The sequence below is a fragment of the Oncorhynchus clarkii genome, unplaced genomic scaffold (assembly GCF_045791955.1).
Source record: "Oncorhynchus clarkii lewisi isolate Uvic-CL-2024 unplaced genomic scaffold, UVic_Ocla_1.0 unplaced_contig_3046_pilon_pilon, whole genome shotgun sequence".
Classification (NCBI taxonomy): domain Eukaryota; kingdom Metazoa; phylum Chordata; class Actinopteri; order Salmoniformes; family Salmonidae; genus Oncorhynchus; species Oncorhynchus clarkii.
The window spans coordinates 37,501-63,764 of record NW_027257998.1 but is presented as its reverse complement, the minus strand read 5'-3'; the positions used below and the strand labels follow the sequence as shown (position 1 = coordinate 63,764).

The 26,264-nt window shown below is 46.4% G+C and overlaps 1 protein-coding gene across 2 annotated transcripts in view; it reads left to right on the top strand.

Moving 5' to 3' along the window:
- Positions 1–26,264, top strand: part of LOC139394444 (exostosin-1a-like) — an 81,056-nt gene that overhangs the window by 34,908 nt on the left and 19,884 nt on the right. For both annotated transcript variants that reach the window (XM_071142512.1, XM_071142511.1), the window contains exon 2: positions 17,424–17,517. In XM_071142512.1, coding sequence (XP_070998613.1) covers positions 17,424–17,517 — 94 coding nt within the window. The remainder of the gene's footprint in view (positions 1–17,423; positions 17,518–26,264) is intronic.

The following is a 26,264-nucleotide window of genomic DNA, read 5'->3' as shown; positions in this document are numbered from 1 at the left end:
GTCTGAAATGGCGTGCAACATCAGACTTCCTTCATCAAGATGTTCTGATTATTTTTTTAAGATAACCTGCTTGGCTCCTACCTCCCATACTGTGTCCCGATTATGGTCTCTTCTGCTTGAGGGAACTTGTACAGTCCCTTGGCCTCTGTCCACTGCCTGGTTGGGAACACTGGGGGGGGGGGGGGGGGTGTGTATGTCCCAAATGGCGCCCTATGGGGCCCTGTTCAAAAGTAGTGCGCCGTATATGAAATAGGGTGCCATTTTGGGACACATGCCTGGTGATTTGTATGGTGAGATCAGGTTGCACCACCACCACCACCACCACCATTCCTGGCTGAGTGGATGGGATGATTTTGGTTCCTAGCCCACTGCTTCTCCTCTTCCTGCTGCTCCTCCAAACCTGTCTAAACAGCACCAGACTATTCAAACAGAGCCGTGGGAAGACCCCCCCGCCCCCCTTAAAGGTTAGGCAGGCGGGCTACTCCTCCTCCTGCATTCTTTGTCTCAATGGTGACCTTTTTAAACGACAACAGCTGTTTTGCATATTACTGATGTTCCTCTAAAGCAATCTTTAAAGAAATATATATGTTGACATTTTACTAGTTGACATTTGACTAGTTTACTAGTTGACATTTGACTAGTTTACTAGTTGACATTTGACTAGTTTACTAGTTGACATGTTACTAGTTTATTAGTTGACAGTTTACTAGTTGACATTTTACTAGTTTACTAGTTGACATTTTACTAGTTGACATTTGACTAGTTTACTAGTTGACATGTTACTAGTTTACTAGTTGACATTTGACTAGTTTACTAGTTGACATTTGACTAGTTTACTAGTTGACATTTTACTAGTTTACTAGTTGACATACTACTAGTTTACTAGTTGACATTTTACTGTTGTGTTTTTTTTGGTTGACCATCGATGGGACGACTTCGAACTGTCGTAGCCTCTTCTGAGGTAGATCTGCCGTTGTTTAGTCTGAAGACTGGTTCCACCTGGTTTCACAGCAGGCAACCCTTTGGACAGGCTCTTCCTCTCTTTCTGCTAAACTGTCCTCGAGCTTCAGAAACCTTCTGCCTTCCATCCTGCCACCTCAGTGGAACCTCTGACTTCCTGGTGTGAGGTCATAACTAAGGAGGGTAGTGCTCTTTTAATCCTTCTCTCCTGGAGAGTTAACAACCCTCAGCTCGACTCGGTTGTCGGCCCTGGACTTCATTAACACAGGATTTATTGGTGGTGATTTGTCTGTCAGTTTTACTGCTAGCTAGACCTTCCTTTTAACCTTTCGGGTCCAACTGAGGTTAATAAGATATTCATGACTGCATCAAAGACGGGAAAAACGACATTTCGAAGCTGTTAAATTAACGTGTTTTATTGGGAGGTGTATTGTCCTGTTTGCTATTATGCTGCCTTGCCCATTCTGTTCTATACCATCTCTCTAAGGTGGTCTGCTCTGGATATATCTAACAGCCACTGAGGAGTTGACCTGTAGTCTGAGGAGTTGACCTGTAGTCTGAGGAGTTGACCTGTAGTCTGAGGAGTTGACCTGTAGTCTGAGGAGTTGACCTGTAGTCTGAGGAGTTGACCTGTAGTCTGAGGAGTTGACCTGTAGTCTGAGGAGTTGACCTGTAGTCTGAGGAGTTGACCTGTAGTCTGAGGAGTTGACCTGTAGTCTGAGGAGTTGACCTGTAGTCTGAGGAGTTGACCTGTAGTCTGAGGAGTTGACCTGTAGTCTGAGGAGTTGACCTGTAGTCTGAGGAGTTGACCTGTAGTCTGAGGAGTTGACCTGTAGTCTGAGGAGTTGACCTGTAGTCTGAGTAGTTGACCTGTAGTCTGAGGAGTTGACCTGTAGTCTGAGGAGTTGACGTGTAGTCTGAGGAGTTGACGTGTAGTCTGAGGAGTTGACGTGTAGTCTGAGGAGTTGACGTGTAGTCTGAGGAGTTGACGTGTAGTCTGAGGAGTTGACGTGTAGTCTGAGGAGTTGACGTGTAGTCTGAGGAGTTGACGTGTAGTCTGAGGAGTTGACCTGTAGTCTGAGGAGTTGACCTGTAGTCTGAGGAGTTGACCTGTAGTCTGAGGAGCTGACCTGTAGTCTGTCTGAGGAGCTGACCTGTAGTCTGTCTGAGGAGCTGACCTGTAGTCTGTCTGAGGAGTTGACTTGTAGTCTGTCTGAGGAGTTGACTTGTAGTCTGTCTGAGGAGTTGACCTGTAGTCTGTTTGAGGAGTTGACCTGTAGTCTGTCTGAGGAGTTGACCTGTAGTCTGTCTGAGGAGTTGACGTGTAATCTAGGGGCTAGCCCCAGAGGAGTTGGTGTGTAATCTAGGGGCTAGCCCCAGAGGAGTTGGTGTGTAATCTAGGGGCTAGCCCCAGAGATGTTGGTGTGTAATCTGAGGCGTTGGTGTGTAATCTGAGAAGTTGTTGTGTAATCTAGGGGCTAGCCCAGAGGAGTTGGTGTGTAATCTGAGGAGTTGGTGTGTAATCTAGAGGAGTTGGTGTGTAATCTAGAGGAGTTGGTGTGTAATCTAGAGGAGTTGATGTGTAATCTAGGGGCTAGCCCCAGAGGAGTTGACATGGGCAAAATGTGGAAAAAGTCAAGGGGTCTGAATACTTTCAGAGGGCGCTGTATGTGCTTTGTGCTTACACTGAGTACCCTCTCTGTCTTGGTTTACTGTCTGTGCCTTGTACTCCAGTTTAGCCTTTACTACCTTCTATCTTCTTTCAGGGTTTAGATGTTGACAGTTATTGCCACTAAGTACAATTACATTGATCTGGTTTTTCTTCTTCATGAGATCCAATTTAAAAGAGAAAGGTTGTTTGGAAGAAATAGGCTTGTTGTTGACATGATACTCTGTGTGATCTCCTCTAATGGAGATATCCAGTCCTGTCAGGTCACGATGACTGTTCCTGTCGGGTCACGATGACCGTTCCCGTCGGGTCACGATGACCGTTCCCGTCGGGTCACGATGACCGTTCCCGTCGGGTCACGATGACCGTTCCCGTCGGGTCACGATGACTGTTCCCGTCGGGTCACGATGACTGTTCCCGTCAGGTTACTGGTGCGGACTGTTCCCTGTCGGGTCACTGGTGCGGACTGTTCCCTGTCGGGTCACTGGTGCGGACTGTTCCCTGTCGGGTCACGATGACTGTTCCCGTCAGGTCACTGGTGCGGACTGTTCCCTGTCGGGTCACTGGTGCGGACTGTTCCCTGTCGGGTCACTGGTGCGGACTGTTCCCTGTCGGGTCACTGGTGCGGACTGTTCCCTGTCTGTCGGGTCACTGGTGCGGACTGTTCCCTGTCTGTCGGGTCACTGGTGCGGACTGTTCCCTGTCTGTCGGGTCACTGGTGCGGACTGCTCCCTGTCTGTCGGGTCACTGGTGCGGACTGCTCCCTGTCTGTCGGGTCACTGGTGCGGACTGCTCCCTGTCTGTCGGGTCACTGGTGCGGACTGCTCCCTGTCTGTCGGGTCACTGGTGCGGACTGCTCCCTGTCTGTCGGGTCACTGGTGCGGACTGCTCCCTGTCTGTCGGGTCACTGGTGTGGACTGTTCCCTGTCGGGTCACTGGTGCGGACTGTTCCCTGTCGGGTCACTGGTGCGGACTGTTCCCTGTCGGGTCACTGGTGCGGACTGTTCCCTGTCGGGTCACTGGTGAGGACTGTTCCCTGTCGGGTCACTGGTGAGGACTGTTCCCTGTCGGGTCACTGGTGAGGACTGTTCCCTGTCGGGTCACTGGTGTGGACTGTAGTCGAGGGATTCATTTCCTCAGCCTTCTGCTTTACAACTAACCCAGTTGTGTCAAGTGCTTCAACATGTCTTCTGCTGTAATTCTGTCTACTTAAGAGCCTGAATGCCAATGTTCACTCTCTTCCCCCCATCCACACCCCATAATCTGTCAAACTCTGTGACAAAGCCTGACTGACTCTAGGCTTCGTCTGTGGTTTTGTAATGTTGGGACTGAGGGTGTACACACATTCTGGCAGTTCACTGAAATCCCAGTTTAGTCTCCAAACTGCAGGTGAAATCCTGGTTTAGTCTCCACACTGCAGGTGAAATCCTGGTTTAGTCTCCACACTGCAGGTGAAATCCTAGTTTAGTCTCCACACTGCAGGTGAAATCCTGGTTTAGTCTCCACACTGCAGGTGAAATCCTAGTTTAGTCTCCACACTGCAGGTGAAATCCTGGTTTCGTCTCCACACTGCAGGTGAAATCCTAGTTTAGTCTCCACACTGCAGGTGAAATCCTAGTTTAGTCTCCACACTGCAGGTGAAATCCTGGGTTAGTCTCCACACTGCAGGTAAAATCATAGTTTAGTCTCCACACTGCAGGTGAAATCCTGGTTTTAGTCTCCACACTGCAGGTGAAATCCTAGTTTAGTCTCCACACTGCAGGTGAAATCCTGGGTTAGTCTCCACACTGCAGGTGAAATCCTAGTTTAGTCTCCACACTGCAGGTGAAATCCTGGTTTAGTCTCCACACTGCAGGTGAAATCCTAGTTTAGTCTCCACACTGCAGGTGAAATCCTAGTTTAGTCTCCACACTGCAGGTGAAATCCTGGTTTCGTCTCCACACTGCAGGTGAAATCCTAGTTTAGTCTCCACACTGCAGGTGAAATCCTGGGTTAGTCTCCACACTGCAGGTGAAATCCTAGTTTAGTCTCCACACTGCAGGTGAAATCCTGGTTTTAGTCTCCACACTGCAGGTGAAATCCTAGTTTAGTCTCCACACTGCAGGTGAAATCCTGGTTTTAGTCTCCACACTGCAGGTGAAATCCTAGTTTAGTCTCCACACTGCAGGTGAAATCCTAGTTTAGTCTCCACACTGCAGGTGAAATCCTAGTTTAGTCTCCACACTGCAGGTGAAATCCTGGTTTTAGTCTCCACACTGCAGGTGAAATCCTAGTTTAGTCTCCACACTGCAGGTGAAATCCTGGTTTTAGTCTCCACACTGCAGGTGAAATCCTAGTTTAGTCTCCACACTGCAGGTGAAATCCTAGTTTAGTCTCCACACTGCAGGTGAAATCCTAGTTTAGTCTCCACACTGCAGGTGAAATCCTAGTTTAGTCTCCACACTGCAGGTGAAATCCTGGTTTAGTCTCCACACTGCAGGTGAAATCCTAGTTTAGTCTCCACACTGCAGGTGAAATCCTGGTTTTAGTCTCCACACTGCAGGTGAAATCCTAGTTTAGTCTCCACACTGCAGGTGAAATCCTAGTTTAGTCTCCACACTGCAGGTGAAATCCTGGTTTAGTCTCCACACTGCAGGTGAAATCCTAGTTTAGTCCCCACACTGCAGGTTGAATGGGGTACTGTGGAGCGCGCTAACATGCTGGAGATGACTGGAGATGACTCTGGCACTCTGAGTTAAAATGGGACCAGAATAACAGGTTGTTGATGGTGACAGGGAAATTAACTCATTGTTAAAATCACACTGAGCAGTCTTTACCCTAGAGATGACCTCTGTGATGTCATCATCCTGACCCACCCCAGCTGCCCTGACCGAGTATGTGTTTATACTGTCATTATCCTAGTGAGGACCAGACCACTGCCCTGACTGTGTGTATACTGTCATTATCCTAGTGAGGACCAGACCACTGCCCTGACCGTGTGTGTGTGTATACTGTCATTATCCTAGTGAGGACCAGACCACTGCCCTGACCGTGTGTGTGTTTATGCTGTCATTATCCTAGTGAGGACCAGACCACTGCCCTGACCGTGTGTGTGTGTTTATACTGTCATTATCCTAGTGAGGACCAGACCACTGCCCTGACCGTGTGTGTGTGTATATACTGTCATTATCCTAGTGAGGACCAGACCACTGCCCTGACCGTGTGTGTGTTTATACTGTCATTATCCTAGTGAGGGCCAGACCACTGCCCTGACCGTGTGTGTGTGTATATACTGTCATTATCCTAGTGAGGACCAGACCACTGCCCTGACCGTGTGTGTGTTTATACTGTCATTATCCTAGTGAGGACCAGACCACTGCCCTGACCGTGTGTGTGTGTGTGTGTGTGTGTATACTGTCATTATCCTAGTGAGGACCAGACCACTGCCCTGACCGTGTGTGTGTGTATATACTGTCATTATCCTAGTGAGGACCAGACCACTGCCCTGACTGTGTGTGTGTTTATACTGTCATTATCCTAGTGAGGACCAGACCACTGCCCCTGCAGCTCTGCTAGATTACGTCTCTATCTGCTCTGCCACTTGGGATATTGGATCTGATCTGACTGACTCTGTGTTCCAAACGGAACCCCATGTCCTATATAGTGTCCCTATAGGGCCCTGGTGAAGGTAGTGTCCTATAGGGCCCTGGTGAAGGTAGTGTCCTATTGGGCCCTGGTGAAGGTAGTCTCCTATATAGTGTCCCTATATGGCCCTGGGTAAGGTAGTGTCCTATTGGGCCCTGGTGAAGGTAGTGCCCTATAGAGCCCTGGTCAAGGTAGTGCCCTTATATAGTGTCCTATAGGGGGGCCCTGTTGAAGGTAGTGTCCTATTGGGCCCTGGTGAAGGTAGTGTCCTATATAGTGTCCAATAGGGCCCTGGTGAAGGTAGTGTCCTATAGGTCCCTGGTGAAGGTAGTGTCCTATAGGTCCCTGGTGAAGGTAGTGTCCTATAGGGCCCTGGTGAAGGTTGTGTCCTATATAGTGTCCAATGGGGCCATGGTGAAGATAGTGTCCTATAGGGCCCTGGTGAAGGTAGTGTCCTACATGGTGCCTTATAGGGCTCTGGTGAAAGTAGTGTCCGATAGGGCCCTGGTGAAGGTAGTGTCCTATTGGGCCCTGGTGAAGGTAGTCTCCTATAGGGCCCTGTTGAAGGTAGTGCCCTATTGGGCCCTGGTGAAGGTAGTGTCCTATAGAGCCCTGGTGAAGGTAGTGTCCTATAGGGCCCTGGTGAAGGTAGTGCCCTATAGGGCCCTGGTGAAGGTAGTGCCCTATAGGGCCCTGGTGAAGGTAGTGCCCTATAGGGCCCTGGTGAAGGTAGTGCCCTATAGGGCCCTGGTGAAGGTAGTGCCCTATAGGGCCCTGGTGAAGGTAGTGCCCTATAGGGCCCTGGTGAAGGTAGTGCCCTATAGGGCCCTGGTGAAGGTAGTGCCCTATAGGGCCCTGGTGAAGGTAGTGTCCTATCGGGCCCTGGTGAAGGTAGTGTCCTATCGGGCCCTGGTGAAGGTAGTGTCCTATATAGTGTCCAATAGGGCCCTGGTGAAGGTAGTGTCCTATAGGGCCCTTGTGAAGGTAGTGTCCTATATAGTGTCCAATAGGGCCCTGGTGAAGGTCGTGTCCTATAGGGCCCTGGTGAAGGTAGTGTCCTATAGGTCCCTGGTGAAGGTAGTGTCCTATATAGTGTCCAATAGGGCCCTGGTGAAGGTAGTGTCCTATATAGTGTCCAATGGGGCCCTGGTGAAGGTTGTGTCCTATATAGTGTCCAATGGGGCCATGGTGAAGATAGTGTCTTATAGGGCTCTGGTGAAGGTAGTGCCCTATAGGGCCCTGGTGAAGGTAGTGTCCGATAGGGCCTTGGTTGAAGGTAGTGTCCTATAGGGCCCTGGTGAAGGTAGTCTCCTATAGGGCCCTGGTGAAGGTAGTGCCCTATAGGGCCTTGGTTGAAGGTAGTGTCCTATAGGGCCCTGGTGAAGGTAGTCTCCTATAGGGCCCTGGTGAAGGTAGTGTCCTATAGGGCCCTGGTGAAGGTAGTCTCCTATAGGGCCCTGGTGAAGGTAGTGTCCTATAGGGCCTTGGTTGAAGGTAGTGTCCTATAGGGCCCTGGTGAAGGTAGTCTCCTATAGGGCCCTGGTGAAGGTAGTGTCCTATAGGGCCCTGGTGAAGGTAGTGTCCTATAGGGCCCTGGTGAAGGTAGTGCCCTATAGGGCCCTGGTGAAGGTAGTGCCCTATAGAGGGTTGTATTTGGGACATGCCCTCAGTCTGCTCCTGTCTGATGGTATGATGGTACATCCATAATCAGATGGCATTTAGGATGTAACCTACTGTCTCTTGTTGTCTAGGGTGTCATGGTTACTTTGACATTTAAAGGCAATATCTGCTGTGTGGTTTTCTAAATCAAAGGTGTGTTTGATAAAGGATTAGGATTAGTTTTGTTTTGTTTGTCGACTGCTTAAGAACGTGAGGGGAATTCTGAAAGGGTTGTTGTGAATCGCTCGGCTCTGGGGCTGATGGTTGCTGGTTGAAGGGTTTTAACCTCCGTTGTCCTCAGATCAAGTCCCTCTCAAACCATCTCTCTCTCTCTCTCCCATCCTCTCTCCCTCCCATCCTCTCTCCATCCCCCTCTGACATGTCTGGCCCAGGAACAATCACATTCCTTCTCTCTGATTAACTCTCCAGTAGAACAGATCTCTTTTTTCCAGGAAGCAGAAACAACAACACTCCTCTCCTCGTTGTCATGTCTGAATCAGTCTCTCAGCTGAGAGGGACTCCTGACTAATCTCCTCAATGGTTGTATCCCAAATGACAGCCTATTCCCTATAGAGCCCTGGTCTATAGTAGTGTACTATATAGGGAATAGGGTTCCATTGGGCCCTGGTCTAAAGTAGTGCACTATATAGGGAATAGGGCCCTGGTCTAAAGTAGTGCACTATATAGGGAATAGGGCCCTGGTCTAAAGTAGTGCACTATATAGGGAATAGGGCCCTGGTCTAAAGTAGTGCACTATATAGGGAATAGGGCCCTGGTCTATAGTAGTGTACTATATAGGGAATAGGGTTCCATTGGGCCCTGGTCTAAAGTAGTGCACTATATAGGGAATAGGGCCCTGGTCTATAGTAGTGTACTATATAGGGAATAGGGTTCCATTGGGCCCTGGTCTAAAGTAGTGCACTATATAGGGAATAGGGCCCTGGTCTAAAGTAGTGCACTATATAGGGAATAGGGTTCCATTGGGTCATAGTCTATACTAGTGCACTATATAGGGAATATGGTGCCATTGTCCCCCCCCCCCTCATTTTCCTATTGGTCTAGAGACAGAGAGAGGCCTATTGGGTTGATGTATCTTGATGGATTGACTGAAGATAAGAAACCTCTAACCTCTGTCATGACTGTCCACCAGAATCCAAATAGGTCAGATCAGCTTTGCAATGAATAACTTCAATCAGACCCCCCCCCCCCCCCCCTTCTCACCCGTGGAGGAGGATGGGGAGGACGGAACTGGTAAGGGGGTTAACAACTCATGTTCTGTTGGAAATCATGGGGAGATGATCCAAGTCTCGCTCTCCCAAGAGTCACCAAAGGCCTTTTGTTTCAATAGACTTTTCCAGCCGAAACACTTAACACGTACAAAAGCAGGATACTGGAACAATATTTCTGACATGGGAACCCGTTTTAATGTGGTTTGAACTGTTGAATTTCAACACGAGGTGGAGGCGATAAAACTCACCTCCCGGACAATCACTAGTACGGCTGAAACTGTCCTAAGTATCTTAGAAAAGCGAATTTCAGTAGGACCATTCTGTTACTCTGCTCAAACCATCGTATATCACTGCTCTCATCATCACCCCACTGGGGAACCATCGACACGGCTGGCTAGCCTATCTTCAAAGAAGCATCTTCAAGAGCGAATGGAAGGGAAATGAACTTTGTTCTGTTCAGGACTACGTGACATGTCACCGGACACCGGACTCGACTACAAAGGAGAACAAACAGAAAACTTGTTTGAACCCTTTTTGAACAATCAGAGCCTTACAAACGTGCCGCGAAAAGTCCCAACTCCCTGTCCACCGAGAGAGATCCACGACGAACCCAGGCATTTCACGTAAATGCGTTCATGATTTCTTACTCAAAGCGGGTGGCGGTTCGTGTGCGAAGTTATGTGGTTACTGTAGGTGAGAGTAGTTTCTGTCTCTCGCCCTCTCCATCTCTTTTGTAACAAGCAGCCATAATGTTGTTTTTTACGTATTAAGTGTGTATGTTTATCCTGTTACCGTTTCGTTAGCTAGTAAATAAATCATTAAACCAATTTGTATAGTACTGAATCATAAGTAAGGCTTGGGTTTTTGCAGATGCAAGGTTACGACTGTTCAGAATGGTGATATAACACAAGGTTATGATTAATAAATTGACTTGATTTTATAGATGTGTGATTTTCATTTGGGAGATGGTCACTCTTTTAAAGAACTGCTCTCATGGTGCCCCAGATCCTAATGAGATAATTGTTACATGATTAATTTCATCAGGTAAAAATTTAACATAGTTATTAGTTGATTAGATAATTAACCTCTTGATGTTGCCTCACATTACGAGCCCCTGACAATCAAACGTTAATGGTCGTACCATTAACACACATTTTAATGAACTCTTTATGGGTTAGGTCACTCACCCTAGTTTATGGAGAGTACTTTGTAGGTTTTCCTGGTTACCGATACTATGGGTGGAGAATGTACAGGTAACTACCAACATAAAGGAAACCCCATCATAATAGGGCTTTGGGACACCACGAGGTGCCAGAATGTACAGGTAACTGCCAAAATAAAGGAAACTCCATCATTATAGGGCTTTGGGGCACCACGAGGTGCCAGAATGTACAGGTAACTGCCAAAATAAAGGAAACTCCATCATAATAGGGCTTTGGGACACCACAAGGTGCCAGAATGTACAGGTAACTGCCAAAATAAAGGAAACTCCATCATAATAGGGCGTTGGGACACCACGAGCTGCCAGAATAAAGGAAACCCCATCATAATAGGGCTTTAGGCCACCACGAGCTGCCAGAATAAAGGAAACCCCATCATAATAGGGTTTTGGTGGGAGAGAGAGGTGGGGGGGGGGGGGAGAGCGAGATGAGAGATGGTTTGGCTAGTTCTTTGTGTTGTAATTAGATCATGTAACCCAGGGTCTTTTCATGTAGAGTTGTGATGATGAAGCTGTGGAGACTCCTCTCATCTCTGTGGGGCTCTAAATGCTTTATGACGTCTGCTTTGATCCCCTCCACCGCACCAGAAGCCTGGGATTAAAGCCAGGGATTGAAGCCTGGGATTAAAGCCTGGGATTAAAGCCAGGGATTGAAGCCAGGGATTGAAGCCTGGGATTAAAGCTTGGGATTAAAGCCAGGGATTGAAGCCAGGGATTGAAGCCAGGGATTGAAGCCAGGGATTAAAGCCTGGGATTAAAGCCTGGGATTAAAGCCTGGGATTAAAGCCTGGGATTAAAGCCTGGGATTAAAGCCTGGGATTAAAGCCTGGGATTGAAGCCAGGGATTGAAGCCTGGGATTAAAGCCTGGGATTAAAGCCTGGGATTAAAGCCTGGGATTAAAGCCTGGGATTAAAGCCTGGGATTGAAGCCTGGGATTGAAGCCCGGGATTTAAGCCAGGGTTTAAAGCCAGGGATAAAAGCCAGGGATTGAAGCCTGGGATTAAAGCCAGGGATTGAAGCCAGGGATTGAAGCCAGGGATTGAGGCCTGAGATTAAAGCCTGGGATTAAAGCCTGGGATTGAAGCCTGGGATTGAAGCCTGGGATTGAAGCCTGGGATTGAAGCCTGGGATTGAAGACCGGGATTGAAGACCGGGATTGAAGACCGGGATTAAAACCCGGGATTAAAGCCCGGGATTGCCACTAGTGTCAAGGGAATCTTTTTGATAGAAGTGATTTGGAATTACATTTGATGGAACCAGGAATACAGACTCTTCTCTTCCTGTATCGGTGTTATCTCTTTTCTGTTAGCTGAGTCGTGCTTGCTGAGTCGTGCTTGCTGTCTCGTGTTTGCTGACTCGTGTTTGCTGTCCAATCCATGACAGATTGTGGAATAAATGTAAAGTACACAACACTGTTTATGGTCTGAACATTTACCTTGCTGTGAAGTCCGCTGGAAGAGGGCGTGTGTTGTGAAAGACAGCACTTCTTTACACACTGACTGGTGGTCAGGAAAAACCAACCATTGTGGCCATTTTGATTGCAACATTTGGTTGAGTTTATTAAACCGCTTGTGAACATTGCAGTGTAAACCACAATCACTCAAAAACCACCCTGTCATTAGGAGTACAGACTCTATAACCACCATGTCATTAGGAGAACAGAGACTCTATAACCACCCTGTCATTAGGAGAATAGAGACTCTATAACCACCCTGTCATTAGGACAACAGAGACTCTATAACCACCCTGTCATTAGGAGAACAGAGACTCTATAACCACCCTGTCATTAGGAGAATAGAGACTCTATAACCACCCTGTCATTAGGAGAATAGAGACTCTACAACCACCCTGTCATTAGGACAACAGAGACTCTATAACCACCCTGTCATTAGGAGAACAGAGACTCTATAACCACCCTGTCATTAGGACAACAGAGACTCTATAACCACCCTGTCATTAGGAGAACAGAGACTCTATAACCACCCTGTCATTAGGAGAATAGAGACTCTAACCACCCTGTCATTAGGAGAATAGAGACTCTATAACCACCCTGTCATTAGGAGAACAGAGACTCTATAACCACCCTGTCATTAGGAGAACAGAGACTCTATAACCACCCTGTCATTAGGAGAACAGAGACTCTATAACCACCCTGTCATCAGGAGAGCAGAGACTCTATAACCACCCTGTCATCAGGAGAGCAGAGACTCTATAACCACCCTGTCATCAGGAGAGCAGAGACTCTATAACCACCCTGTCATCAGGAGAACAGAGACTCTATAACCACCCTGTCATTAGGAGAACAGAGACTCTATAACCACCCTGTCATTAGAACAGAGACTCTATAACCACCCTGTCATTAGGAGAACAGAGACTCTATAACCACCCTGTCATTAGGAGAACAGAAACTCTATAACCACCCTGTCATTAGGAGAACAGAGACTCTATAACCACCCTGTCATTAGGAGAACAGAGACTCTATAACCATCCTGTCATTAGGAGAACAGAGACTCTATAACCACCCTGTCATTAGAAGAACAGAGACTCTACAACCACCCTGTCATTAGGAGAACAGAGACTCTATAACCACCCTGTCATTTGGATAACAGACTCTATAACCACCCTGTCATTAAAACAGAGACTCTATAACCACCCTGTCATTAGGAGAACAGAGACTCTATAACCACCCTGTCATTAGGAGAACAGAGACTCTATAACCACCCTGTCATTTGGAGAACAGAGACTCTATAACCACCCTGTCATTAGGAGAATAGAGACTCTATAACCACCCTGTCATTAGAACAGAGTCTCTATAACAACCCTGTCATTAGGAGAACAGAGACTCTATAACCACCCTGTCATTAGGAGAACAGAGACTCTATAACCACCCTGTCATTATGAGAATAGAGACTCTATAACCACCCTGTCATTAGAACAGCACCGCATATTCTTCCCCTGGAGACTAGGCCTAACTCCTTCAGAGACAATGCGATGTGTTATCAGTCTTGTATGATAAATTAGTATTTTCAGAGACGACTCAATGATTTTTTTGGGGTGACTGGTTGACATCCTGCTGACAGTCTAGTGCCAGTTTCTCTGCATGGAAGATCTTTTACCATTTGATGTGACTCTGGGGATTCTGTCTGTGAATTTATTCAGATGGGAAAACAAAAATCAATATTGTGCATCAGGGGTGGCAGCTGGTGGGTTGTTCGTTTCCGTCTTTACAGGAAAAACATGTCAGGTGGTGAACGCATGTGCTTCAATGTCCATTTTTAAGGACATTCGCTCGATTCGCACTGGTTATTATGCCTTCTAATGAAAGCTTTTCTTTTCAGGTCCAGACACTGAGCTATAGATCCAGACACTGAGCTATAGATCCAGACACTGAGCTATAGGTAGACACTGAGCTATAGATCCAGACACTGAGCTATAGATCCAGACACTGAGCTATAGATCCAGACACTGAGCTATAGATCCAGACACTGAGCTATAGATCAAGACACTGAGCTATAGATCTAGACACTGAGCTATAGATCCAGACACTGAGCTATAGATCCAGACACTGAGCTATAGATCCAGACACTGAGCTATAGATCCAGACACTGAGCTATAGATCCAGACACTGAGCTATAGATCCAGACACTGAGCTATAGGTAGACACTGAGCTATAGATCAAGACACTGAGCTATAGATCCAGACACTGAGCTATAGATCCAGACACTGAGCTATAGATCCAGACACTGAGCTATAGATCCAGACACTGAGCTATAGATCCAGACACTGAGCTATAGATCCAGACACTGGTCCAGACACTGAGCTATAGATCCAGACACTGAGCTATAGATCCAGACACTGAGCTATAGGTCCAGACACTGAGCTATAGATCCAGACACTGAGCTATACATCCAGACACTGAGCTATAGATCCAGACACTGAGCTATAGATCCAGACACTGAGCTATAGGTCCAGACACTGAGCTATAGGTCCAGACACTGAGCTATAGATCCAGACACTGAGCTATAGATCCAGACACTGAGCCATAGATCCAGACACTGAGCCATAGATCCAGACACTGAGCTATAGATCCAGACACTGAGCTATAGATCCAGACACTGAGCTATAGATCCAGACACTGATAGCTATATAGATCCAGACACTGAGCTATAGATCCAGACACTGAGCTATAGATCCAGACACTGAGCTATAGATCCAGACACTGATCTATAGGTCCAGACACTGATCTATAGGTCCAGACACTGAGCTATAGATCCAGACACTGAGCTATAGATCCAGACACTGAGCTATAGATCCAGACACTGAGCTATAGATCCAGACACTGAGCTATAGATCCAGACACTGAGCTATAGATCCAGACACTGAGCTATAGGTTCAGACACTGATGATGACGTACGTATGGCCTCGTCTATACATTACCCTGCGTCAGACCAGATGTCAGCATGTGTCTATGGGACAGGATAGGTGAGGGCGTACAGTGCATGTAGTCCTCATGTTGATGGTAGACGTCTGATCTGTTAGAGCCACAGAGAAGGACAACACGCAGCTGGTTCTAGAACCATCTATCCCTGACAGCTCAGTTAGCAGTGATGGTTCGTACGGACGCCGTCATGTCCTGCCATGAGTGCGATGTGATAAACAGCATGGGATTCTCCCTGCCAGGGGCCAGGAATGACATCCTGTTTCATGTATCTGCTCTGTACGTAGGTCAGGCTCTCTCTTGGCTTGACTAGAGATCTCCGGGCTAGGTACGGCTTCATCAGGGTCCAATTACACAATAATTATCACTGTACAGGTTGTCCCACATCTGTCAAACGTCACTCTCATGCTTCCCGTAGTTTCTACTCATCTGATTGATGGGGAAGATGATTCAACTCAGACTCATCGTGTGAACAAACTAACAGGATGTTTCTAAGGCAACTAGTAAACACAACAGGCTAGCTAGATAAACAGGACGTTGTTGGGCTGTGTGAACATAACTGTGTTGTTTCTACACGGCTGGGAAGACATCTCTGTGCTAGTCTTATCTATCAGCTTACTGGGTTCCAAGACTAGTACTCATCAATCTATCTATCAGCTTACTGGGTTCCAAGACGAGAACTCATCAATCTATCAGCTTACTGGGTTCCAAGACTAGAACTCATCAATCTATCAGTTTACTGGGTTCCAAGACTAGAACTCATCAATCTATCAGCTTACTGGGTTCCAAGACGAGAACTCATCAATCTATCAGTTTACTGGGTTCCAAGACTAGAACTCATCAATCTATCAGTTTACTGGGTTCCAAGACTAGAACTCATCAATCTATCAGTTTACTGGGTTCCAAGACTAGAACTCATCAATCTATCAGCTTACTGGGTTCCAAGACGAGAACTCATCAATCTATCAGCTTACTGGGTTCCAAGACTAGAACTCATCAATCTATCAGCTTACTGGGTTCCAAGACGAGAACTCATCAATCTATCAGCTTACTGGGTTCCAAGACTAGAACTCATCAATCTATCAGCTTACTGGGTTCCAAGACGAGAACTCATCAATCTATCAGCTTACTGGGTTCCAAGACTAGAACTCATCAATCTATCAGCTTACTGGGTTCCAAGACTAGAACTCATCAATCTATCTATCTATCAGCTTACTGGGTTCCAAGACTAGAACTCATCAATCTATCTATCTATCAGCTTACTGGGTTCCAAGACGAGAACTCATCAATCTATCAGCTTACTGGGTTCCAAGACGAGAACTCATCAATCTATCTATCTATCAGCTTGCTGGGTTCCAAGACGAGAACTCATCAATCTATCAGCTTACTGGGTTCCAAGACGAGAACTCATCAATCTATCAGTTTACTGGGTTCCAAGACTAGAACTCATCAATCTATCAGTTTACTGGGTTCCAAGACTAGAACTCATCAATCTATCAGCTTACTGGGTTCCAAGACGAGAACTCATCAATCTATCAGCTTACTGGGTTCCAAGACTAGAACTCATCAATCTATCAGCTTACTGGGTTCCAAGACGAGAACTCATCAATCTATCAGCTTACTGGGTTCCAAGACTAGAACTCATCAATCTATCAGCTTACTGGGTTCCAAGACTAGAACTCATCAATCTATCTATCTATCAGCTTACTGGGTTCCAAGACTAGAACTCATCAATCTATCTATCTATCAGCTTACTGGGTTCCAAGACGAGAACTCATCAATCTATCAGCTTACTGGGTTCCAAGACGAGAACTCATCAATCTATCTATCTATCAGCTTGCTGGGTTCCAAGACGAGAACTCATCAATCTATCAGCTTACTGGGTTCCAAGACGAGAACTCATCAATCTATCTATCTATCAGCTTACTGGGTTCCAAGACGAGAACTCATCAATCTATCAGCTTGCTGGGTTCCAAGACGAGAACTCATCAATCTATCAGCTTACTGGGTTCCAAGACGAGAACTCATGACCTTAGTTCCTTTGGTCAGGACGTGGTCAGGACGTGAGTTGGGTGGGCAGTCTATGTTTGTTTTAGTATGGTCAGGGCGTGAGTTGGGTGGGCAGTCTATGTTTGTTTTAGTATGGTCAGGGCGTGAGTTGGGTGGGCAGTCTATGTTTGTTTTAGTATGGTCAGGGCGTGAGTTGGGTGGGCAGTCTATGTTTGTTTTTCTATGTTGGTTTTTGAGTTTGGCCTAGTATGGTTCTCAATCAGAGGCAGCTGTCAATTGTTTTCCCTGATTGAGAATCGTACTTAGCCAGCTAGCCTGGGTTTCAGTTTTGTGTTGTGGGTGTTTGTCTTCCGTGTCAGTGTTTGGGATGCTGCACACAGTCACTGTTGTGAAGTCACTGTTGTGAAGTCACTGTCGTTAAGCCACTGTCGTGAAGTCACGTTAAGTCACTGTTGATACGTGTCTACTGAATGCCAGATCATATTAACGTGTAAAGTCACTGTTGATACGTGTCTACTGAATGCCAGATCATATTAACGTGTAAAGTCACTGTTGATACGTGTCTACTGAATGCCAGATCATATTAACGTGTAACCCGTCTGTTCTGTCTTCAGACATGATTACAGAGAGATGCTTCACAACTCTACCTTCTGTCTGGTTCCCAGAGGACGACGCCTGGGATCCTTCCGCTTCCTGGAAGCACTGCAGGTACACACACACCATGCACACACACACACACCATGCACACACACACCATGCACACACACACCATGCACACACACACACACCATGCACACACACACACCATGCACACACACACACCATGTACACACACACACACAACACGCACACACACACACCCCGCACACACACACACCCCGTACACACACACACCCCGTACACACACCACGTACACACACACACCACGTACACACACACACACCACGTACACACACACACACACACCACGTACACACACACACACACCACGTACACACACACACACCACGTACACACACACACACCACGTACACACACACCACGTACACACACCACATACACACACACACACACCACGTACACACACACTCCACGTACACACACACTCCACGTACACACACACACCACGTACACACACACACCACGTACACACACACACACACCACGTACACACCACGTACACACACACACCCTGTACACACACACACCCCGTACACACACACACACCCCGTACACACACACACACCCCACGTACACACACACACACACACCCACCACGTACACACACACACACACACACACCACGTACACACACCACGTACACACACCACGTACACACACACACCCCGTACGTACACACACACACCCCGTACACACACACACCCCGTACACACACACACACCCTGTACACACACACACACCCCGTACACACACACACCCCGTACACACACACACCCACACACTCTCTCTGTCCCGACCCCAGAGAGAGAGAGCAGCCTTCCTCTGTGTCTCTGTCCCGACCCCAGAGGGAGAGAGCAGCCTTCCTCTGTGTCTCTGTCCCGACCCCAGAGGGAGAGAGCAGACTTCCTCTGTGTCTCAGCTTTCATCTACTGTCCCCATCTACTGTCCCCATGTAGATCACTATACTGTCTCCATCTACTGTCTCCATCTACTGTCCCCATGTAGATCACTATACTGTCTACATCTACTGTCCCCATCTACTGTCCCCATGTAGATCACTATACTGTCCCCATCTACTGTCTCCATCTAGATCACTATACTGTCCCCATCTACTGTCCCCATCTACTGTCTCCATCTAGATCACTATACTGTCCCCATCTACTGTCCCCATCTACTGTCCCCATGTAGATCACTATACTGTCCCCATCTACTGTCTCCATGTAGATCACTATACTGTCCCCATCTACTGTCTCCATCTACTGTCCCCATGTAGATCACTATACTGTCTCCATCTACTGTCTCCATATAGATCACTATACTGTCCCCATCTACTGTCCCCATCTACTGTCCCCATGTAGATCACTATACTGTCCCCATCTACTGTCTCCATGTAGATCACTATACTGTCCCCATCTACTGTCTCCATCTACTGTCCCCATGTAGATCACTATACTGTCTCCATCTACTGTCTCCATCTACTGTCTCCATCTACTGTCCCCATCTACTGTCCCCATGTAGATCACTATACTGTCTCCATCTACTGTCTCCATCTACTGTCTCCATCTACTGTCCCCATGTAGATCACTATACTGTCTCCACTGTCCCCATCTACTGTCCCCATGTAGATCACTATACTGTCCCCATCTACTGTCTCCATATAGATCACTATACTGTCTCCATCTACTGTCCCCATGTAGATCACTATACTGTCTCCATCTACTGTCCCCATCTACTGTCCCCATGTAGATCACTATACTGTCTCCATCTACTGTCTCCATCTACTGTCCCCATGTAGATCACTATACTGTCCCCATCTACTGTCCCCATCTAGATCACTATACTGTCCCCATCTACTGTCTCCATATAGATCACCATCTACTGTCTCCATATAGATCACCATCTACTGTCCCCATATAGATCACCATCTACTGTCCCCATATAGATCACCATCTACTGTCTCCATATAGATCACCATCTACTGTCCCCATATAGATCATAATCTACTGTCCCCATATAGATCACCATCTACTGCCCCCATCTACTGTCTCCATATAGATCACCATCTACTGTCTCCATATAGATCACCATCTACTGTCTCCATATAGATCACCATCTACTGTCCCCATATAGATCACCATCTACTGTCTCCATCTACTGTCTCCATATAGATCACCATCTACTGTCCCCATATAGATCACCATCTACTGTCCCCATCTACTGTCCCCATATAGATCACCATCTACTGTCTCCGTATAGATCACCATCTACTGTCCCCATATAGATCACCATCTACTGTCCCCATATAGATCACCATCTACTGTCTCCATATAGATCACCATCTACTGTCTCCATATAGATCACCATCTACTGTCTCCATATAGATCACCATCTACTGTCTCCATATAGATCACCATCTACTGTCCCCATATAGATCACCATCTACTGTCCCCATCTACTGTCCCCATATAGATCACCATCTACTGTCCCCATATAGATCACCATCTACTGTCCCCATATAGATCACCATCTACTGTCCCCATATAGATCACCATCTACTGTCCCCATCTACTGTCCCCATATAGATCACCATCTACTGTCCCCATATAGATCACCATCTACTGTCTCCATATAGATCACCATCTACTGTCTCCATATAGATCACCATCTACTGTCTCCATATAGATCACCATCTACTGTCTCCATATAGATCACCATCTACTGTCTCCATATAGATCACCATCTACTGTCTCCATATAGATCACCATCTACTGTCTCCATATAGATCACCATCTACTGTCCCCATATAGATCATAATCTACTGTCCCCATATAGATCTACTGTCCCCATATAGATCACCATCTACTGTCTCCATATATATCACCATCTACTGTCTCCATATAGATCACCATCTACTGTCTCCATATAGATCACCATCTACTGTCTCCATATAGATCACCATCTACTGTCTCCATATAGATCACCATCTACTGTCTCCATATAGATCACCATCTACTGTCTCCATATAGATCACCATCTACTGTCTCCATATAGATCACCATCTACTGTCTCCATATAGATCACCATCTACTGTCCCCATATAGATCACCATCTACTGTCCCCATATAGATCACCATCTACTGTCCCCATATAGATCACCATCTACTGTCCCCATATAGATCACCATCTACTGTCCCCATATAGATCACCATCTACTGTCCCCATATAGATCACCATCTACTGTCTCCATATAGATCACCATCTACTGTCTCCATATAGATCACCATCTACTGTCTCCATATAGATCACCATTTACTGTCTCTACTGTCTCCATATAGATCACCATCTACTGTCTCCATATAGATCACCATCTACTGTCTCCATATAGATCACCATCTACTGTCCCCATATAGATCACCATCTACTGTCCCCATATAGATCACCATCTACTGTCCCCATATAGATCACCATCTACTGTCCCCATATAGATCACCATCTACTGTCTCCATATAGATCACCATCTACTGTCTCCATATAGATCACCATCTACTGTCTCCATATAGATCACCATCTACTGTCTATAGATCACCATATAGATCACCATCTACTGTCCCCATATAGATCACCATCTACTGTCTCCATATAGATCACCATCTACTGTCTCCATATAGATCACCATCTACTGTCTCCATATAGATCACCATCTACTGTCTCCATATAGATCACCATCTACTGTCCCCATACTATATAGATCACCATCTACTGTCCCCATATAGATCACCATCTACTGTCTCCATCTACTGTCCCCATATAGATCACCATCTACTGTCCCCATCCATATAGATCACCATCTACTGTCCCCATGTAGATACCATCTATCTCCATCTACTGTCCCCATCACCATCTACTGTCCCCATCTACTGTCTCCATGTAGATCACCATCTACTGTCCCCATGTAGATCACCATCTACTGTCTCCATCTACTGTCCCCATATAGATCACCATCTACTGTCCCCATCTACTGTCTCCATGTAGATCACCATCTACTGTCCCCATGTAGATCACCATCTACTGTCTCCATCTACTGTCACCATCTACTGTCACCATCTACTGTCACCATCTACTGTCTCCATATAGATCACCATCTACTGTCTCCATATAGATCACCATCTACTGTCTCCATATAGATCACCATCTACTGTCCCCATCTACTGTCTCCATCACCATCTACTGTCCCCATCACCATCTACTGTCCCCATCACCATCTACTGTCCCCATATAGATCACCATCTACTGTCCCCATATAGATCACCATCTACTGTCCCCATCTACTGTCCCCATATAGATCACCATCTACTGTCCCCATCTACTGTCTCCATATAGATCACCATCTACTGTCTCCATATAGATCACCATCTACTGTCCCCATCCATCACCATACTGTCCCCATATAGATCACCATCTACTGTCCCCATCCCATCTACTGTCCCCATGTAGATCACCATCTACTGTCCCCATGTAGATCACCATCTACTGTCTCCATCTACTGTCCCCATATAGATCACCATCTACTGTCCCCATCTACTGTCTCCATATAGATCACCATCTACTGTCCCCATGTAGTCTCCATCACCATCTACTGTCCCATCACCATCTACTGTCCCCTATGTCCCCAGATCACCATCTACTGTCCCCATCTACTGTCTCCATATAGATCACCATCTACTGTCCCCATCACCATCTACTGTCCCCATACACCATCTACTGTCCCCATCACCATCTACTGTCCCCATATAGATCACCATCTACTGTCCCCATATAGATCACCATCTACTGTCCCCATATAGATCACCATCTACTGTCCCCCATATAGATCACCATCTACTGTCTACTGTCTCCATATAGATCACCATCTACTGTCTCCATATAGATCACCATCTACTGTCTCCATATAGATCACCATCTACTGTCCCCATATAGATCACCATCTACTGTCCCCATATAGATCACCATCATCACCATCTACTGTCCCCATATAGATCACCATCTACTGTCCCCATATAGATCACCATCTACTGTCCCCATGTAGATCACCATCTACTGTCCCCATCTACTGTCTCCATATAGATCACCATCTACTGTCCCCATGTAGATCACCATCTACTGTCTCCATATAGATCACCATCTACTGTCCCCATGTAGATCACCATTGTCACTGTCTCCATCTACTGTCTCCATATAGATCACCATCTACTGTCCCCATCTACTGTCCCCATAGATCACCATCTACTGTCTCCATATAGTCCCCATCACCATCTACTGTCCCCATATAGATCACCATCTACTGTCCCCATCCATATAGATCACCATCTACTGTCCCCATGTAGATCACCATCTACTGTCTCCATCTACTGTCCCCATATAGATCACCATCTACTGTCCCCATCTACTGTCTCCATCTACTGTCCCCATATAGATCACCATCTACTGTCCCCATCTACTGTCTCCATCTACTGTCCCCATATAGATCACCATCTACTGTCTCCATCTACTGTCCCCATATAGATCACCATCTACTGTCTCCATCTACTGTCCCCATATAGATCACCATCTACTGTCCCCATATACTGTCTCCATATAGATCACCATCTACTGTCCCCATATAGATCACCATCTACTGTCATATAGATCACCATCTACTGTCCTCATATATATCACCATCTACTGTCCCCATATAGATCACCATCTACTGTCCCCATATAGATCACCATCTACTGTCCCCATCTACTGTCTCCATATAGATCACCATCTACTGTCTCCATATAGATCACCATCTACTGTCCCCACCATCTACTGTCCCCATCTACATCACCATCTACTGTCCCCATATAGATCACCATCTGTCCCCATATAGATCACCATCTACTGTCCCCATGTAGATCACCATCTACTGTCCCCATCTACGGTCTCCATATAGATCACCATCTACTGTCCCCATGTAGATCACCATCTACTGTCTCCATCTACTGTCCCCATGTAGATCACCATTCACTGTCTCCATCTACTGTCTCCATATAGATCACCATCTACTGTCCCCATATAGATCACCATCTACTGTCCCCATCTACTGTCTCCATATAGATCACCATCTACTGTCCCCATGTAGATCACCATCTACTGTCTCCAGCTACTGTCTCCATATAGATCACCATCTACTGTCCCCATCTACTGTCTCCATATAGATCACCATCTACTGTCCCCATGTAGATCACCATCTACTGTCTCCATCTACTGTCCCCATATAGATCACCATCTACTGTCCCCATCTACTGTCTCCATCTACTGTCCCCATATAGATCACCATCTACTGTCCCCATCTACTGTCTCCATCTACTGTCCCCATATAGATCACCATCTACTGTCTCCATCTACTGTCCCCATATAGATCACCATCTACTGTCTCCATCTACTGTCCCCATATAGATCACCATCTACTGTCCCCATATACAGTAGCAGTCGAAAGTTTGGACACACCTACTCATTCAAGGGTTTTTCTTTATTTTTTACTATTGTCTACATTTTAGAATAATTGTGAAGACATCAAAACTATGAAATAGCACATATGGGATCATGTAGTAACCAAAAAAGTGTTAAACAAATTTGATTTGCCTTGATGACAGCTTTCCACGCTCTTGGCATTCTCTCAACCAGCTTCATGAGGTAGTCACCTGGAATGCATTTCAATTAACAGGTGTGCCTTGTTCAAAGTTCATTTGTGGAATTTCTTTCCTTCTTAAAGTGTTTGGGCCAATCAGTTGTGTTTATGACAAGGATAGCCCTTGTTGAGTTTATGATACAGAAGATAGCCCTATTTGGTAAAAGAGTCCATATTATGGCAAGAACAGCTTAAATAAGCAAAGAGAAACGACAGTCCATCGTTACTTAAGACACAAATGTCAGTCTATCCGGAGAATGTCAAGAACTTTGAAAGTTTCTTCAAGTGTAGTCGCAAAAAACCATCAAGCGCTATGATGAAACTGGTTCTCATGAGGACCGCCTCAGGAAATGAAGAACCAGACCAATAAGGAGAGTGATGGAGTGCTGCATCAGATGACCTGGCCTCCACAATCATGGAGCCTCTATTTGGACACAGAGACAGTGGAGCACAGAGTGTGACACAAACACACACACACACACACACACACACACACACACGCAATCAAAGACATTTGCATACACATTTACACATTCTAATAGGCTCAAATGAAACGTTTACCATTTTACTTTAGTCACAATTACAACAACAATTTGAGCAATTTGAGTCGTTGGCAGTGGAATTAATTAGGCTATTTTAATGACTAGAGTTCACAGGTCATGTCTTGCTGTGCGGTGCGTGAATAAAATGGTCTATCTGCTATTACAGCTGAAAGGAAGTAGAAAGATCTGCTGAAGAAACAGACGTCCAGATGGCGCAGCGTGTTTTAAAGCCCCAAACCACTGATCACATGTCCGGGATGAATTCTTTGTTGTTTTGCTGACGATCATTTGCATTATTAGATGGTTCGGCAGACTGCATTAGTGTCATTAGTACTGACATCAGGGACACGCTGCTTTGACTTCCTCTTGTCCTCATGGAACTAGACACAATACTAGTGGTGTCCTGTCCTCATGGAACTAGTCACAATACTAGTGGTGTCCTGTCCTCATGGAACTAGACACAATACTAGTGGTGTCCTGTCCTGTCCTCATGGAGCCAGACACAATACTAGTGGTGTCCTGTCCTGTCCTCATGGAGCCAGACACAATACTAGTGGTGTCCTGTCCTGTCCTCATGGAGCCAGACACAATACTAGTGGTGTCCTGTCCTGTCCTCATGGAGCCAGACACAATACTAGTGGTGTCCTGTCCTGTCCTCATGGAGCCAGACACAATACTAGTGGTGTCCTGTCCTGTCCTCATGGAACTAGACACAATACTAGTGGTGTCCTGTCCTGTCCTCATGGAGCCAGACACAATACTAGTGGTGTCCTGTCCTGTCCTCATGGAGCCAGACACAATACTAGTGATGTCCTGTCCTGTCCTCATGGAGCCAGACACAATACTAGTGGTGTCCTGTCCTGTCCTCATGGAGCCAGACACAATACTAGTGGTGTCCTGTCCTGTCCTCATGGAACTAGACACAATACTAGTGGTGTCCTGTCCTGTCCTCATGGAGCCAGACATAATACTAGTGGTGTCCTGTCCTGTCCTCATGGAACCAGACACAATACTAGTGATGTCCTGTCCTCATGGAACCAGACACAATACTAGTGGTGTCCTGTCCTCATGGAACTAGACACAATACTAGTGGTGTCCTGTCCTCATGGAACTAGTCACAATACTAGTGGTGTCCTGTCCTCATGGAACTAGACACAATACTAGTGGTGTCCTGTCCTCATGGAACTAGTCACAATACTAGTGGTGTCCTGTCCTCATGGAACCAGACACAATACTAGTGGTGTCCTGTCCTCATGGAGCCAGACACAATACTAGTGATGTCCTGTCCTCATGGAACTAGTCACAATACTAGTGGTGTCCTGTCCTCATGGAACCAGACACAATACTAGTGATGTCCTGTCCTCATGGAACCAGACACACTACTAGTGATGTCCTGTCTTCATCATTGTGTTAGAGAATAGTGTTGACACAAGCACCATAATACACTATTAGACCCACCGTAGCCATCCGTAGTATGTGGCACTGTCGTAACAGTGACATGTTACCAAGGATAGTAACTC